Raw genomic sequence first — 19,471 nt, forward strand, 5'->3', positions numbered from 1 at the left:
GCCGGGCTGGGCTGTCGACGCACACCGTAAGCTTGGTGCGTGGAGCAGGAACAGGCCGGGCAGGGCTGGCGACGCACACCGTAGGCTTGGTGCGTGGAGCAGGAACAGGCCGGGCAGGGCAGGCGACGCACACCGTAGGCTTGGTGCGTGGAGCAGGAACAGGCCGGGCTGGGCTGGCGACGCACACCGTAGGTTTGGTGCGTGGAGCAGGGACAGGCCGGGCTGGGCTGTCGACGCACACCGTAAGCTTGGTGCGTGGAGCAGGAACAGGCCGGGCAGGGCTGGCGACGCACACCGTAGGCTTGGTGCGTGGAGCAGGAACAGGCCGGGCAGGGCTGGCGACGCACACCGTAGGCTTGGTGCGTGGAGCAGGAACAGGCCGGGCTGGGCTGTCGACGCACACCGTAGGCTTGGTGCGTGGAGCAGGAACAGGCCGGGCAGGGCTGGCGACGCACACCGTAGGCTTGGTGCGTGGAGCAGGAACAGGCCGGACCGTACTGGGAACACACACCACTGGCCTTAAACGGGGATCAGGAACGGGCCGGACCGGACTGGCAATACACCTCAGTACCTCTCGCCGTGCCTCTACAACTTCCTTCCCTCCTCTCGCCAATGGCTCCCGTAACCCGGTGGCCTTCTCTCCTCGTCTCCCATTTCGCCCTGTGGCAGCCTCCTGCTGCCCAGTCGCCCATGCCGTGTGCACCCCCCTAAAAATTTATTGGGGTTGCCTCTCGCCTGTCCGACGTTGACCCGTTTGGCGCCGCTGCTCCTCTCCTGCCTGGGTCTCCCCCTTTATCGCCTTCCGGTACCGGACGGCCTCCTCCTCAGTAATCTGCCCCCAACCGAGGAGGACATCCACAAGAGTCACCTCCTGCGTGTGTTCCTGGACACGCTGCTTGGTCCTGGTATGGTGGGTTTTTCTGTCACGATCGTCAGGGAGAGAAGTAGACCAAGGCGCAGCGTGTGAAACAAACATGACTTTAATTAGTTAAAGTATACCAAAACACAACTCGTGAAGTCCACGGTAAACAATACCGACACGGAACAAAAACCCACAACACCCAAGGGAAAACATACCGATTAAATATGGCTCCCAATCAGAGACAACCAGCCGACAGCTGACACTCGTTGCCTCTGATTTGGAGTCACACATGCAAACATAGCAACAGACAACCTAGAACACCCAAACAAAGAAACAGAACACATAGAATGAACACACCCTGGCTCAACATATAGAGTCCCAGAGCCAGGGTGTGACACGACGGCTCATAATAATGGCTGGAACGGAGCATTGGAATGGCATCGAACATGATGTTGCGTGCCAACTCAGAGAATCATCCCCCGGTCATGGCCAGTTGCATCTTCCCACTGCTTCAGACAGTGACCCTACAGCAATTACAACGGTAAACAACTTCAATATGACACAAACAACTTTAAAAAGAGGTGTTTGTATTACTCACAAATATTATTTCCCCAATTCACAGATCAACACTGCCGAAGGGGATGCAGATGGTGATTGTTTGAAGGATAAGATCCTGAGCTATATAAGCAGATGGCTTGCACAGGAGGTGCAGAAAGAGGCAATCCTCCATGACTGTAAGGCATGCGAGAGGCTGCTGGTCCACATCGGTTCTGAGCATAACTATGCTAAAGGATACGATCAGGTACCTCTATTATGCATGGGAAAACTTGAATAGATTCTTAAATATAAATCACTTGGAACTGATTTCCTGGTGTTTTTCCAGTATTTTATGTCCAACAATATTATTATTTTTATTTTTTTTGGCCTCAGAAAACTTTAGGGGCCAAATAAGACCACCCATGGGACAAATTCGGCCCGCGAGTTGGGGGAACCGTGCTTTGTCCTCACCGTAACTCAGAAACTATTTCCAATGTCCGCCTGGTAATGGTTCTGTTCAAAACAAAACGATTGTAAAATAATTTTGATTATAACACCTGGTTCTAGCTCAGTACTGTAGAGAGTACATCCATTCATACAAACGCTGTTCGTCCGTGCTCATCCATGTTCTAGCTGTTTCTAGCTCTTCAAGTAAACAAATACGTCCTGTTCTCTCTCAGATGTGCGGTCCTGAATGATTAGCTAGCTAAACTAGCTAGCTACTCTTTGCTATTTTTCTGGCACGTGCAGAATCAGATTTATTGCGCTACAGTAGCTAGCTAACGTTAGCAGAGAAATATATATTATAGTGTATATATTGAGCTAGCTACTATTTCTCTCTTATTGCCCATGTGAAATTATAAAATGTATTATGAGAAGAGTAACGGGTTAGCTATAGTTAATAACCTCACTCAATTATATTGTACCAATAGTCTCCAGTATTGATTCGCAAACTGACAACTGTTTACTAACGTCAGCTAGTTTCTTGCATGTGCGGAGCCCAGCTAATTTAACATTATTGATTTAGCTAACTGTTAGCTACTGTTAGTTCCTCAGCATGTTTTTCTAATGGAAAATAGCTAGCTAGCTACAGTTCTCGCTTGCATTTTACAATAGCTACTGTCTGTAGCTAACTATTAGCTACCTACAAACAATAACGTTACTTTAGCTGATGCCAAACAGTTAACGCCCACAACAAAATGTTTTAATATCTGATTTATAGAACATGTATAACATTAAACTCATAATCTAACTGCCTGTAGCTCATGACCTGAAGCAAGGATATGCATTTTATTGGTACCATTTGAAAGGAAACACTTTGAAGTTTGTGGAAATGTGAAATTAATGTAGGAAAATATAACACATTAGATCTGGTAAAAGATAATGCAAACAAAAAAACATGCCTTTTCTATTTATTTTATTGGAGCAAGAGACCGCAGGGGGTCAAACTGTAGAACCCAGTTCCTACATTTGAATATAAAAATGGATTTTATCAAACAAAACTATGCTACATTTGATCAGTGGCGGTTCTAGACACATTTTACTAGGGGGGCCAAGGAGGGGCCAGTGTTTAATCAGGGGGGCACACATAAAAAAACTGGCAACACATGATATTCAAAGATTATAAACTTTATTTTACTTTAAAATCATATGACATTTATTATAACACGTATTGTGTACAAGAGTGCAGATGCAAGAGAGATAGTGCCATAAAAATGAAAAAATAAAAAAATAAAAATAAAATAAAAAGTACAGGGTACAAATACAGGGTTCATATTCAATGTGAACAAAACTCCAGGATACAACAAAGGGTACAACAATGTGCCATTTCCTATTTATGGAAGCCCCACTACTGTGGACAGTTGATTCCACATTTTGTTTTAAGAAAGAAAACTTTCTGAGTGATTTATAAACAAAACACACTACCCTGTATCCATTTAGGTAAAATAAACCAAATCAGAAAAGAAATTCAATTCAAAGAGGCTTTACTAGCATGACCATATTGACATACAGTATTGCTAAAGCACATAAACAGGGAAACGTGTTACACATTAACATCCAGTAGTCCAATAGGATGCAGACAATAAACATTAAGTTAACATTCGTTTAAAAGCAACAATCATGTCAACACAATGTAGCAATATGAACAACACTGATGGATATCAGCAACAACATGAAAACAAGAATATTACAGGTGTCTGTGTGTGTGTGTGTGTGTGTCTGTGTCTTTGTGTACTTCACTGTCAGTTGATGAGCAGGTGTACAAAAAAAGGCTTTACAACATATACAGTGGGGAAAAAAAGTATTTAGCCAGCCACCAATTGTGCAAGTTCTCCCACTTAAAAAGATGAGAGAGGCCTGTAATTTTCATCATAGGTACACGTCAACTATGACAGACAAAATCAGGAAAAAAAATCAAGAAAATCACATTGTAGGATTTTTAATGAATTTATTTGCAAATTATGGTGGAAAATAAGTATTTGGTCAATAACAAAAGTTTCTCAATACTTTGTTATATACCCTTTGTTGGCAATGACACAGGTCAAACGTTTTCTGTAAGTCTTCACAAGGTTTTCACACACTGTTGCTGGTATTTTGGCCCATTCCTCCGTGCAGATCTCCTCTAGAGCAGTGATGTTTTGGGGCTGTGGCTGGACAACACTGACTTTCAACTCCCTCCAAATATTTTCTATGGGGTTGAGATCTGGAGACTGGCTAGGCCACTCCAGGACCTTGAAATGCTTCTTACGAAGCCACTCCTTCGTTGCCCGGGCGGTGTGTTTGGAATCATTGTCATGCTGAAAGACCCAGCCACGTTTCATCTTCAATGCCCTTGCTGATGGAAGGAGGTTTTCACTCAAAATCTCACGATACATGGCCCCATTCATTATTTTCTTTACACGGATCAGTCGTCCTGGTCCCTTTGCAGAAAAACAGCCCCAAAGCATGATGTTTCCACTCCCATGCTTCACAGTAGGTATTGTGTTCTTTGGATGCAACTCAGCATTCTTTGTCCTCCAAACACGACGAGTTGAGTTTTTACCAAAAAGTTCTATTTTGGTTTCATCTGACCATATGACATTCTCCCAATCCTCTTCTGGATCATCCAAATGCACTCTAGCAAACTTCAGACGGGCCTGGACATGTACTGGCTTAAGCAGTGGGACACGTCTAGCACTGAAGGATTTGAGTCCCTGGTGGCGTAGTGTGTTACTGATGGTAGGCTTTGTTACTTTGGTCCCAGCTCTCTGCAGGTCATTCACTAGGTCCCCCGTGTGGTTCTGGGATTTTTGCTCACCGTTCTTGTGATCATTTTGACCCCACGGGGTGAGATCTTGCGTGGAGCCCCAGATCGAGGGAGATTATCAGTGGTCTTGTATGTCTTCCATTTCCTAATAATTGCTCCCACAGTTGATTTCTTCAAACCAAGCTGCTTACCTATTGCAGATTCAGTCTTCCCAGCCTGGTGCAGGTCTACAATTTTGTTTCTGGTGTCCTTTGACAGCTCTTTCGTCTTGGCCATAGTGGAGATTGGAGTGTGACTGTTTGAGGTTGTGAACAGGTGTCTTTTATACTGATAACAAGTTCAAACAGTTGCCATTAATACAGGTAACGAGTTGAGGACAGAGGAGCCTCTTAAAGAAGAAGTTACAGGTCTGTGAGAGCCAGAAATCTTGCTTGTTTGTAGGTGACCAAATACTTATTTTCCACCATAATTTGCAAATAAATTCATTAAAAATCCTACAATATAAGTTTCTAAAAAAATTTTTCTCAATTTGTCTGTCATAGTTGACGTGTACCTATGATGAAAATTACAGGCCTCTCTCATCTTTTTAAGTGGGAGAACTTGCACAATTGGTGGCTGACTAAATACTTTTTTTCCCCACTGTATGGGCAAGTCCATTTAGGACAGCACATTTCCACCATAGTTCACATTAGGAAAAAATGACAGCATGAATGCTCACTAAACAATCATATACTACATATACCTTTTTATACACATTTTTTTTCAGTAATTTTTTAAGAGTGAAAGGGAAGTAAGCAATCGCTCATCATAGGATCATACATATTTCAGTTACAATATTAGTTACAATATTAGTGTTAGTTAGATCATCATGTCAAAGCTGGACCTGCAAAGTCTGAACGACACAAGTGTGCAATGATTGGAGTGATTTTGTTTCTTTTTTTTCTTGCTTTGCTTGTTTTCAAAAGGAAAAATCATAGTTGAAAGGTATCACACTGTATAATTTACAAATATCTAAAGAGGTTTAGTGGATGCCATAAAACATCTGTGGAGCTTGAAGATTTGTAGTACATAGATGTTTGGCAGAGATAATTCAAAAGAATAAAATCATAAACTCTATCTAACTTTTTTGTTTGCTGGGGCAAAAAAATGACTTTATGTCCCTTCCTCGTTTCATGATAACTATTAGAAGAAGAAAAAACGTAGGGGCATGCATTACATTTTGTTACCTAACCATCCCTCCCTACTTAACACTGGCAGATAACCTGTTGATTACTTTACTAAAAATGTATTTGTTATCGCGATGCAACAGCCAAGACGGATGAAGTTACGTGGTTAACATCACAACATTGTGTAGACCTAGCAAGGATAGCCTACTAACATTTGGATATTTGCTTCTGCTTCGATGAGTTTGCTTAGATATGATTACATTTCTAAACAAATCGAGACCAGACATTTAAAAACTTGATTTGATTTATGTGTGAGGAACAAAAGGAACATGTAGGCTATGTGCAAGAACAACAAGTCACTTATGATATTAAATCGTTTTGCTTACCTTCGACCTTCGGGTGCGCCACTCTAATTTACCCGTGTAGAACGTTGCCGTGTAGAGCGTTGCATTAGTTCCGCTTTTGGCGCTCGCGTGTAAAATAGTTATAAATTCATAATTTTTTATTTGGTCAGCACGGGGGGGCCACAGGGGTGGCCAGGGACATTTCCAGGGAGGCACGGGCCTCCCCCGGCCTCCGTGTAAAACCGCCACTGCATTTGATCCCACCTACTCGGCTCACTTGCCTCCCATTGGAAACGACAGGATGTGGTCTGTGGAGTATGTCTGCACTTGTCCTCTGTCATCTCAGTTAACCTGATGAAAAACAGTTAACATGGTGACCATCAAAGTTTTTCATTGTTTTTGGGCTCACCATGTTAACTGTGAAAAACAATGCAAAATCCTTGGAACCAGAAGTTGTTCCGTGTGTAATAAGCCTAGGCGTGTCAGTTAAGAACAAATTCTTATTTACAATGACGGCCTACACCGGGCCAATTGTGTGCCGCCCTATTGTACTCCCAATCACGGCCGGTTGTGATACAGCCTGGAATCGAACCAGGGGGTCTGTAGTGACCGCTGCGCCACTCGGGAGCCCAATAATGGTACTTTCGATTGCAGTCAAAAACGGTACTTTCGATTGAGTATGTAAAAGTGCAATTCCTTTCCCTGGAATCGAACCCTTGCCGTGGCGGTGAGAGCCCGGAATCATAACCACTAGACCACCAAGGAAACTATAACATCTAGAGAGAAAAGTGACATAACATATATCACAGTACGTAAGCGTTCTAGATCGTGTGACGAAGACTTTGTCCGATTGGACAGTACCAGTAGCTAAATGAAAGTACTCAAACTTGGCTTTTTCGAGGGAAGACCGGAGCGCACGGCGAGCAAATCACTCAGCAGTATCGGTGTGTGGTCAAATCACTGGGAAAGCCAATCCATGAAAAAAACGCCATATTACAACCTATGTGTTGTGATAATTACGTTGTTTGCTCTATAACCTGTTAGCTCATAGCCATAGGCCTTGCCACCGTGATATATAGGCCTAACTCCGAGACAATAAGAAGATACAGTAGCAGAATAAATTCAACGCAACATCTGTCTGGTGAAGTCCACAAAGCATTTTTCATGTAACAAACAGTTCCATGACCTACATCATTGTCGAACAAATTAATGTATCCTACATTTTCAACGGGTCACGGGAAAGCTCACCGCACGTTGGCAATTGTCCAAAGCAGCCTTGTAGTACTCCCAAGCATCTGCACTTTTCCTTTGCCATTTTAGTTAACATGATGAAAAACTTTTAACATGGTGACCATCAAAGGTTTTTCATTGTCATTCACAGTTAACATGGTGAAAAACAATGAAAAATAAATTGTTCAGTGGGTAATTAACCTATGAATTTTTTGAATAATCCCAAACATTAAAAAACTACTTTCAATTGAGGGGATTCAAAAGCAGTTCCCTGACCGGGAATCGAACCCGGGCCGCGGCGGTGAGAGCGCCGAATCCTAACCACTAGACCACCAGGGAAACTATAACACAACCTGAGAAAAGTGACATAATATCTCTTTCCATGGGTTCCGTATCGTTTTTAGCCTTCGGAAGACTTCTCTGTTCCTACTCCGATTGGACAGCAGCTACATGAAAGTACTCAAACGTGGTTTTCGAGAGGGAAGAGGGGAGTGCGGTCAGCGCAAGCGAACACTTAATGAATTCAATCGGTGAGCGAATCACTTTAGTCGTACAGGTAAATCATAGCTATTACTATTACCCATCAACCCGTTGTCAATATATCTTGATAACCACTTCTGCAAAATATGCTTACTGATAGTTGACACGAAAGTAACGTTAGCTAGGCCGCTACTCAGCTAATTTCCCCCCTAACTTCGGACACTTTCTAGCAGTTAGAAGACTAAATCACCTCGAGCTCAACATTAAATGGACTGAAAAATAACTGTAAAACTGTACGTTTTGCGACTAAAGACACCCTTCTAGCTAGCTGACCACTGAATGTCATTTCAATGTATGTAAGTGAAGTTAGGTTTTGAGTTTTCAAAAAAAGAATATAAATATATACACATTTTGTGGGACACGCTGTATATTGTAAAATTCGACTGCGCGACAGACCACACATCATTTAGTATCCAACTTTGAACCTCTGAAACATAGCTAATGTTGCTAACGTTAAATGTTGATAGAACTGCTAAGTAACCAAAACGGAAATAAATTGTAAGTGTTAGATAATACATATCACGAAAACAGCTGAATGTTGTCAAGCTTTACTGTATCAAAATTGGAGTCCTCTGACGGGGGCGTTTTGCGCAATCTGCAAATTGTATTTTTGATGGATCGCGGGAAAAGAGCAAGAATAGGCTTTTGTAGGCTACAGTCTAAACTATGTCTTCCAATGGTGCGACTTCTGTCGGCATCCAAAGATTATCCAATGTGAATAAACGCTTGGAGGTAAAGATGACAGCAGTGGTGTAGTCTACGGCGATACGGATATCACGTATTATTGATATCTACATAGCGCATTGATGTGAATCACACTGCTGCTCTCTCATTTAGCTATTTGCGCTTTACGGATTGTGGTTGTTGTGTATGGCTGTTCACAAATCTAAATGTGTATTTGAACCCAATAATGGTTGAATTTAAGAAGTTTAAGATACCTATCAATCATTGTTTTTGAAACCAGTGGACTGCCAGTGAAAAATGCGCTCTTGCAACAGCTGCAAAGTGCGTATCCCAGCCTATGGAATAAAAGTGGGGCTTTTATTGCTCAATCTAATTCATGCTGATAAAAAAAAAAATCCATAGGCCTAATAGACACATGCTCAAACTCACACACTTTTGATAGACTTAAAGGGGCAATCTGTAGTTGCTACATCCATTTTTGGACTTATAAATTATATATATTAATGTAAAGATATAATTTAATCATACAATGATATGTAGTAGAAAGCGATGGGTTAGAAGAAGCCTACATAACCAACCCATAAAGTAAAATGTAACATCCATGTATGGCCAGCTACGTAAACTTTAACATGGATTTGTCCTGCAATAGATGTCTTTCAATTGGTAACATACATTTTTGTCTTCTTCTAATGCCTCTTAAGTGGAAAATAATCTAAAAGTAACTGAATGTAATCAGATTACTGAGTTTGGGTAATCCAAAAGTTAGATTACTGATTACAATTTTGGACAGGTAACAATTAACTGTAACAGATTGCACTTAGAAAGTAGCCTACCCAACCCTGGTGTTTGGTTTGTCTTTTTAAGCTCATAGTGGCTAACCAGGGTGGGATAATGTCAATGTTGCATTCATTAGGTAGTAGCTGGGAGCTTGCGGTATCTGATACTTGTGAGATTAGTTTATGACAGTTTGCGGTGGAACATGTGAAAATTACATATACTTTCAGAATTGTTTGGCGAGCCACTCATAGATGGGCTGCAAGCTACTATTCAATCTTGATTTGTAAGCAGAACAATTTAAAATTTAAATTTTTGTCATTTAGCAGACGCTCTTATCCAGAGCGACTTACAGTTAGTGAGTGCATACATCTTTTTTTTCTTCTTCATACTGGCCCCCCGTGGGAAACAAACCCACAACCCTGGCGTTGCAAGCGCCATGCTCTACCAACTGAGCTACAGACAGGCTTTTTGATATGGAGACAGAACTAGCCAGAATATTCTAGAGTCTTGACCATGCTGTATGTTTCCTTCTCTCTTCTCCAGTGTCAAAGACGAACGTGTCAGTGCATGAAGACAAAAACAGAGTCCCCAATGTCAAGGTGAGTCTTCAATCCAGGGATGAACTAACTATCCCTCACCCAGTAAACTGTCACAGAGTTAGACTGCAGCCACCTTTTAACAAAACACATGGTGTCACCTAACCTTGCTAATGTAGCTATTCCCTATGAAAATACACATTCTCTGAAGATATGTATGCACGCACTAGTGCAAGTCGCTCTGAATAAAAGCATCTGTTGAAATGGCATTTATTATTATTATTATTATTATTATTATTATTATTATTATTATTATTATTATTATTATTATTATTATTATATTTAGGATGGATAAGATGGCCCAGTGTCACATCATTGTTTTTTTTTTTGTCCACAGTGATTCACTGAGAGATTTGTCTGCAGCCAAGAGGAAGTCATGGACACCATCGACAAAGGCAAATCTGACAGACACGTAGCAGTTACATGTAAGAGACCAAACCAATTATGCATCCCAAATGGCACCCTATTCCTTTTATAGTGCACTACATTTGATCAATGCCATAGGGCTCTGGTATGGGCCCTGGTCAAAAGTAGTGCACTATAAAGGGAATAGAGTCCCATATGGGACGCATCCCAAAGCACCAACCCTGAGCCTCACTTATCTTGTGTATCCATTTCAATGCCATATTCTTTTTCCCGAAATGATTCCTCTGTCTGTAATGTTACCTGATACGCCCCAATGAACTCAATAGGTCATTGAGTTTGATTTTCTTTTTGTTCTGATTTAAGAAATGGTTTAATGTGCTCAGTGGTTTCTCACGCTAGCCTGGTCCCAGATCTGTTTCCGCTCTCTTACCGACTCCTTGTCACGCCAAACATGGCATGACCATTCCATAAGGAGTTGGCAAGAGAGCACAAACAGATCTAGCATCCAGGCTATTCTCACGCATGTGTCAGAGCTCTGGTTACCGTAACCGACTCATCCATCAAATCTAACCAATCTACTGTATATAATAAGAAACAGTGCGCCACATACTACATGATTATACACTCTGTCTGTAGTGTATATTCATTCCCTTTATAGTGCACTACTTTTGAGGGCTCTGGTCTATGTAGGGAATGGGGTGCCATTTGAGATGCAATCTGTGTCTATTTGTGTACTAATATAACTGCTTGATCAGCGCTGATCCCAGATGTGTTGTCTTGCTGTAGATATGAATGAGCACAGCTTCAGAAGTCACAGTATCTTCCAGATCAGCGTGAAGCAGGAGAACACTGCTACAGAGCAGAAACTCAGCGGCAAGCTCCACCTCGTCGACCTGGTTGGAAGTGAAAAGGTAGGAATAGCCCTTGCACATCGGAGTTAGCTTGTCGCAGGTGCGTGGGAATAAAACAATGATATTAGAAAAGAAAAGAGAAACTTGCACACTGCTCTTTCCCGTTCTGATGAGGCTGAGGCAGATACCGATATGTCATCTTAATAAAGGTGTTAGGCAATGTTCCTCAGACCGCATGCTTGAGCAAGAGCGGTCTCTCGCTCTCTCTTCTGCACTCTCTCACACTTAGTCCTCTCTGCAGCATGGTAGAAATGGAAAATATATTTCCATCTCTGAGCAAATGCACATAGCCCATCTGTCTTTTCCCAGTTGCCTAATCTTGTGAGCCTCATTTTTGCCAGTTGCCTAATCTTAGTATTATCAGGACTGATAAACATTGTTAGGCAATGTCCCTCAGACCGCATGCTTGACCCATGATAATATAATATTAAGGCCTCTTAAGGACTCTGTTGCAAAGCAAGTGTTACTGTTCAAGTCCTCCATCTTACCAGAAGGTCCCTGTCTGTCTATTTCCTCCCATGTCAGCAAGACAGGAGCAGAGGGTGCCGTGTTGGACGAGGCCAAGAACATGAAGAAGTCTCTGTCATCACTGGGCAATGACATTTCAGCCCTGGCTGAAGTCTCTGTGAGTACTTCTCTACTATGACGGATATTATGACTGGCAGTTTGTTTGGTGTTCATTCAGTGCAAAGACGCATAGACTCACTAAAGACCAATACCTCACATCAACAGTATCCTCAATTCTTTAAGAGGTCAAAATACATGTACCTCAAGGCAAGGTTTTGGTTCAAGCTGATTCAAAGTTGTATAATTCTACACCTTTTATTTTAATCATAGATTGATTTGTTTTGTTTCTTTGTTCAGAATTTAACAACCTGGAGGCAATTGTATTGTTGTTTCTCTTAATGAATTTTCTTTGTTAGTTTGGCCTGCTTTGTTTCAGGGCTATATCCCGTACAGAGACAGTAAAATGACCTGTAGGAACTGTAGGACCACCATCGTCATCTGCGCCTCCCCCTCCGCCAACAACGAGTCGGAGACCAAGTCCACCCTCATGTTCGGACAGAGGTCGGCTCACTCACTAGCTCTTAAAAGGATAGTTCACTCAAAAACAATATTTTCAGTAGTCCACTGTTGATACAATCCGCCAAAAGTGTGCATGTCAGCAGTCACATTTTCAAGACATCACTTTCAGTACAGAGCAAAACGTTTGATGATGATGAGTTTTACATCATATGAAACAAATACATAAACAATTCACAATGAGTTACCACAATCACTATTTTGTGAGCTATTCAGGGCTGCTGAATTAGAATAGGGTGTAATGCTTTGGTCCTGTTTGTGATGTTTCCAGAGCGAAGACCGTTAAGAACACAGTGTGTGTGAACGTGGAGCTGACGGAAGAACAGTGGAAGAAGAAGTATGAGAGGGAGAAGGAGAAGGGAAAGGCCCTGAGGAACACCATCACCTGGCTGGAGAATGAGCTCAACCGCTGGAGGAACGGTGAGGAGGAGAGGACATTCACCTGGGCTGAGTCTCATATGGCATCCTGTTACCTACACTACTGGTCAAAAGTTTTAGAACACCAACTCATTCATTTACTTTTATTTTTTACTATTTTCTACATTGTAGAATATTAGTGAAGATATCAAAACTATGAAATAACACATATGGAATCATGTAGTAACCAAAAAAAAAAGTGTTAAACAAATCAAAATATGTTTCATATTTGAGATTCTTCAAATAGCCACCCTTTGCCTTGATGACAGCTTTGCACACTCTTTGCATTCTTTCAACCAGCTTCATGAGGTAGTCACCTGGAATGCATTTCAATTAACAGGTGTGCCTTCTTAAAAGTTCATTTTTGGAATTTCTTTCCTTCGTAATGCGTTTGAGCCAATCAGTTGTGTTGTGACAAGGTAGGGGTATACAGAAGATAGCCCTATTTGGTAAAAGACCAAGTCCATATTATGGCAAGAACAGCTCAAATAAGCAAATAGAAACGACAGTCCATCATTACTTTAAGACATGAAGGTCAGTCAATACGGAAAACGTCAAGAACTTTGAAAGTTTCTTCAAGTGCAGTCGCAAAAACCATCAAGCGCTATGATGAAACTGGCTCTCATGAGGACCGCCACAGGAATGGAAGACCCAGAGTTACCTCTGCTGCAATGGATAAGTTCATTAGAGTTACCAGCCTCAGAAATTGCAGCCCAAATAAACGCTTCACAGAGTTCAAGTAACAGACTCATCTCAACATAAACTGTTCAGAGGAGACTGTGTGAATCAGACATTCATGGTCAAATTGCTGCAAAAAAAAACACTACTAAAGGACACAAGTAACCGGTGGAAATGTGTCCTTTGGTCTGGAGTCCAAATTTGAGAAATTTGGTTCCAACCGCCGTGTCTTTGTGAGACGTGGTGTGGCTGAACGGATGATCTCCGCATGTGTATTTCCCACCATAAAGCATGAAGGAGGAGGTGTTATGGTGTGGGGGTGCTTTGCTGGTGACGCTGTCTGTGATTTATTTAGAATTCAAGGCACACTTAACCAGCATGGCTACCACAGCATTCTGCAGCGATACGCCATCCCAACTGGTTTTGGCTTAGTGGGATTATGATTTGTTTTTCAACAGGACAATGACCCAACACACCTCCAGGCTGTGTAAGGGCTATTTTACCAAGAAGGAGAGTGATGGAGTGCTGCATCAAATGACTTGGCCTCCACAATCCCCCGACCTCAACCAAATTGAGATGGTTTGGGATGAGTCGGACCGCAGAGTGAAGGAAAAGCTGCCAACAAGTGATCAGCATATGTGGGAACTCCTTCAAGACTGTTGGAAAAGCATTCCAGGTGAAGCTGGTTGAGAGAATGCCAAGAGTGTGCAAAGCTGTCATCAAGGCAAAGGGTGGCTATTTGACGAATCTCAAATATAAAATATATGTTGATTTGTTTAACACTTTTTTGGTTACTACATGATTCCATATGTGTTATTTCATAGTTTTGATGTCTTCACTATTATTCTACAATGTAGAAAATAGTAAAAATAAAGAAAAACCCTTGAATGAGTAGGTGTTCTAAAACTTGACCAGTAGTGTATGTAGTGCACTACTTTTGAACAGGACCAACATAACCTTGACAGACCATAGGGCTCTGGTCAAAAGTAGTGCACTATATAGTGAATAGGGTGACATTTGGGACGCAGCCTTGGTTTGGGCTCATCACATAATGGTCTCGCTCTCATTTTAGCTGAGTGGCTGTATCATTCACTGGAAACCATTTGCAATGAGTGGAAAGACTCCACTCCAGATTAATAAAATATCCCCCCTCCCTAACACGACACCAAACGTACACGTACTTATGCACGCACACGTACGTTGACCATGCAAACCTGGGTCGTGTTTAATGGGTGCAAACCCGGAACAAAAATACTCTGTTGTGAACAGTCTTGCTACGGTATGCCTTATTGAACAAGACCTGCTGTTCTACTAGGTCTGTGCTGTACAGTAAAGGCCTTACAGGGTGTCTGTCTGACCTCTCTGGGGTAAAGTTTCCCCTAGGTACAGATCTAGGATCAGCTTTCCCTCCACCAATCCTAACCTTAACCATTAGAGAGGAAAATGCAAAACTGACCGAAGATCAGCTTCTAGAAGCAACTTCATCCTACTCCTGTCTGACCTTTCTGTGTGACCACACTGCCCCCTGCAGGTGAGAGTGTGCCGGTGGACGAGCAGTTTGACAAGGAGAAGGCCCAAGCTGAGGTGCTGGCCCTGGACAATCTGCCCAACGACAAGCCTGCCTCCACCCCAAACATGCCCCAGCTCCGTCTGACTGACGCTGAGAAGGACACGTGTGAGGTGGAACTGGCCGAGCTCTACAAGCAGCTGGACGATAAGGTGAGAGAGACCTGCCACAGAGCGTGTGTGTGTGTCGAAGCTCATCTTTCATCTTTACAATGACCTCTTCTGTGACAGCATGGGCAGGGCCATTGACGGCTATCTCCATTATGGGCCAATTGCACCCTTGATCCAACTCAATGGTGAAACCGGCCACAGAACCTCCTGTCCTGTAGGAACAGAACAGCCAAGAAGTTGAAGGAAAGGAGCTGAGTGTCATAGAGACCACAGGGTGGAACAGTCAATGGTTGAATTCAGAGAGGGTACTGTGCTTGAGCGAGAGCAGGCTCTGAGGTTAGGTGTTCGGGTTTATGTGCAGCAGACTTCTCTCAGAAACACAGCCATGGACTCAGTGTTAACCACCTCATTTTGAATGTAGACAACGCTCAAAGTGAGGCCAAAATGTAGACAAACTTGATCGTTTCAACATACAGTTTGAGCCCTGTTAAAATGATTGTGATGTTAACCATGTCCTCTCTCTTTGTGTCCAGGATGATGAGATCAACCAGCAGAGCCAGCTAGCTGAGAAGCTCAAGCAGCAGATTTTGGACCAGGAGGAGGTGAGTGTCTGTTTTCCAAATGGCACCCTATTCCCTATATAGTGCAGTACTTTTAACCAGAGCCCTATGGGTTGAATCATAAAATGGGTTCAAAGCATGTTTGTATTTGTAGCTGCTGGTGTCGTCGCGGCGCGACCACGATAACCTGCAGTCAGAGCTGAACCGCCTGCAGGCTGAGAACGAAGCTTTCCAGGATGAGGTGAAGGAGGTTCTGCAGGCATTGGAGGAGCTGGCTGTTAACTATTACCAGAAGAGCCAGGAGGTGGAGGACAAGACCAAGGAGTTTGAGATGCTCAGCGATGAGCTCAACCAGAAATCGGTGAGACAATGTCCCTCACTGTCCCTGCTCATGAAGATACAGTTGAAGTCGGAAGGTTACATACATCTTAGCCAAATACATTTATACTCAGTTTTTCACAATTCCTGACATTTAATCCTAGTAAAAATTCCCTGTCTTAGGTCAGTTAGGATCACCACTTTATTTTAAGAATGTGAAATGTCAGAATAATAGTAGAGAGAATGATTTATTTCAGCTTTTATTTATTTCATCACATTCCCAGTGGGTCAGAAGTTTACATACACTCAATTAGTATTTGGTAGCATTGCCTTTAAATTGTTTAACTTGGGTCAAACATTTGGGTAGCCTTCCACAAGCTTCCAACAATAAGTTGGGTGAATTTTGTCCCATTCCTCCTGACAGAGCTGGTGTAACTGAGTCAGGTTTGTAGGCCTCCTTGCTCACACACACTTTTTCAGTTCTGCCCACACATTTTCTATAGGATTGAGGTCAGGGCTTTGTGATGGCCACTCCAATACCTTGACTTTGTTGTCCTTAAGCCATTTTGCCACAACTTTGGAAGTATGCTTGGGGTCATTGTCCATTTAGAAGACCCATTTGCGACCAAGCTTTAACTTCCTGACTGATGTCTTGAGATGTTGCTTCAATATATCCACATAATTTTCCTTCCTCATGATGCCATCTATTTTGTGAAGTGCACCAGTCCCTCCTACAGCAAAGCATCCCCACAGCATGATGCTGCCACCCCCGTGCTTCAAGGTTGGGATGGTGTTCTTCGGCTTGCAAGCGTTCCCCCTTTTTCCTCCAAACATAACGATGGTCATTATGGCTAAACAGTTCTATTTTTGTTTCATCAGACCAGAGGACATTTCTCCAAAAAGTACGATCTTTGTCCCCATGTGCAGTTGCAAACCGTAGTCTGGCTTTTTTATGGTGGTTTTGGAGCAGTGGCTTCTTCCTTGCTGAGCGGCCTTTCAGGTTATGTCGATATAGGACTTGTTTTACTGTGGATATAGATACTTTTGTACCTGTTTCCTCCAGCATCTTCACAAGTTCCTTTGCTGTTCTGGGATTGATTTGCACTTTTTGCACCAAAGTACGTTCATCTCTAGGAAACAACACGTCTCCTTCCTGAGCGGTATGACGGCTGCGTGGTCCCATGGTGTTTATACTTGCGTACTATTGTTTGTAAAGATGAACGTGGTACCTTCAGGCGTTTGGAAATTGCTCCCAAGGATGAACCAGACTTGTGGAGGTCTACAATTGTTTTTCTAAGGTCATGGCTGATTTCTTTAGATTTTCCCATGATGTCAAGCAAAGGGGCACTGAGTTTGAAGGTAGGCTTTGAAATACATCCACAGGTACACCTCCAATTGACTCAAATGATGTCAATTAGCCTATCAGAACCATCTAAAGCCATGACATCATTTTCTGGAATTTTCCAAGCTGTTTAAAGGCACAGTCAATTTAGTGTATCACCAACTGGAATTGTGATACAGTGAATTATAAGTGAAATAATCTGTCTGTAAACAATTGTTGGAAAGATTACTTGTGTCATGTACAAAGTAGATGTCCTAACCAACTTGCCAAAACTATAGTTTGTTAACAAGACATTTGTGGAGTGGTTGAAAAACGAGTTTTAATGACTCCAACCTAAGTGTATGTAAACTTCCGACTTCAACTGTACATTAGCAACGGTCATCAAAATTGTTATAAGGTTTTAAAAACAATTCTAATAAGTGCAACAGTTGGACAGTGAGTGAAGATACTCCAAACGTTTAGAATTTTTTAAAACCCATCAGATGTGGTCCTCTGTAGCTCAGCTGGTAGAGCACGGCGCTTGTAACGCCAAGGTAGTGGGTTCGATCCCCGGGACCACCCATACACAAAAATGTATGCACGTTTGAGTTTATTTTTACAGGGACAGTGCACATTAATCAACGTTTCAGTAAAAGTGCCGGTTTTAGCCAGCCGGCTAATTTTCAACCGCAGTCCCTGGGCTGTAAGTCGCTTTGGATAAAAGCGTCTGCTAAATGGCATATTATATTATTATTATTAGATGTTGACAGAATTATAGCACATCAAACATATTACTGTTTTCATGGATTTGGGTGGGAATTCAGTTATTACATTTATTGTAAAATGTCACTTAATTTTTTCTTATGTAAAAACATTTTTATGATTTTATTTACATCCTTAGACAATAGAAAATAGACATAGACAAAAGACAACTTAACATTTCACAGACATGGCTCCAATAAACTAGACATGACGATGGCTGGGACTTAATGCCCAACCTTCGACATAAAAATAAAGACGAATAAAGACAAAAACACCAACTCAGACATACATACATTTCAACAAACATTAATGACATCGTACTTGCTCAGACCTACATGTTCCCACCATATCCATACCCATCTTGTTTGTTCTCATAATATTATTTTTTTTCCGAATTTTTCATCCTTTGGATATTTCTAGTGCATGTAATCCTTTATACCATATGGCTTCAAATTGTGCTCATTTGTTTCTCTCTGTTGCCATTTAAAAATATATATATTTCAATAATAATGCATTTCATTCACCCCTGTCTTAACGATGGAGGATTATTTGATTTCCAGTTTTTAAGTAAACTTTATTTCAAAATGAATGACCAGAAAAGGATGGTCCAACCCATGCTCATACCCAGAATCGTTTCACGTGTCTATTTTCAAAGGATAAAGCTAAGAACATTAACAACTTCATAGTTAAGAACACTATAACAATATGGAAGAAAATGAAACAGATTCTACAAGAACCAATATCACTCCCTAAAAACACACGCCTATGGAACAATCCTTCCTGTACAATAACATGCTGCCAACCAGGACTGTCAGTTAGCATGGATCTGCTAACTCATATTGTCTGTAGTAGGGACACTAACACATGCTAACTGTTTTTTCCAGATGCTACTGGCCAGGCAGTTGGAACGAGTAGTGAGGTAATTGTAGCAATCCCGTATGCGTTCATTCTTAGCTAAAACAAAACCAAACAAATCATCACAACTACACAAAACACAATAAAACAAACTGCTCAAAACACAAGATTCACAATACTACTCATAACCCAACTGAGCACCTCAGACCACCACCAACTCCAGTCAAGTCAATGAATAAAACATTTTTCTTTTTGCACTACAAAACATACACAAGGAACATAGAGCTTTTAACCTGTGTACACTGCACTGAGTTAAGTAAGTGCTTGTCTCCTGACTCTGCACCGTGTGTATGCATGTTTGTGCTTAATCCCATGGCTTTTCTCTGTGTTTCCAGGTCTGTCAGTACAGAATGACCAGCCTGCCATGAGGTCATTGTGCACTTTAATGAAATGGGGGAAAGAAAAGGATCAGACAAAGACAGTTCTATAACATATTTGTTCCATATTGTTGTTGCATTAACATTGATCTTGTTCCTCTTG

The 19,471-nt window shown here is 41.9% G+C and overlaps 1 protein-coding gene and 1 long non-coding RNA gene across 2 annotated transcripts; both read left to right on the forward strand.

The window, feature by feature from the left end:
• The first annotated feature begins 7,856 nt into the window (after positions 1 to 7,856).
• LOC311146639 lies at positions 7,857 to 11,240 on the forward strand. Its single transcript, XR_014614700.1, has 4 exons — positions 7,857 to 7,942; positions 9,931 to 9,986; positions 10,321 to 10,408; positions 11,136 to 11,240. It is a non-coding gene; the product is annotated as an uncharacterized lncRNA (long non-coding RNA).
• A 554-nt stretch (positions 11,241 to 11,794) lies between these two features.
• LOC311146637 (kinesin-1 heavy chain-like) lies at positions 11,795 to 19,405 on the forward strand. The gene is made up of 8 exons (XM_084183168.1): positions 11,795 to 11,885; positions 12,204 to 12,328; positions 12,615 to 12,763; positions 14,970 to 15,157; positions 15,649 to 15,717; positions 15,830 to 16,036; positions 18,961 to 18,995; positions 19,327 to 19,405. Exons 1-8 carry the CDS (start codon positions 11,829 to 11,831, stop codon positions 19,343 to 19,345), a joined length of 849 nt encoding a protein of 282 aa, XP_084039294.1. The 5' UTR covers positions 11,795 to 11,828; the 3' UTR covers positions 19,346 to 19,405.
• The last annotated feature ends 66 nt before the right edge of the window (positions 19,406 to 19,471 follow it).

This window comes from Coregonus lavaretus (genome assembly GCF_964263955.1).
Source record: "Coregonus lavaretus genome assembly, chromosome: 19".
In the NCBI taxonomy this organism is placed as follows: domain Eukaryota; kingdom Metazoa; phylum Chordata; class Actinopteri; order Salmoniformes; family Salmonidae; genus Coregonus; species Coregonus lavaretus.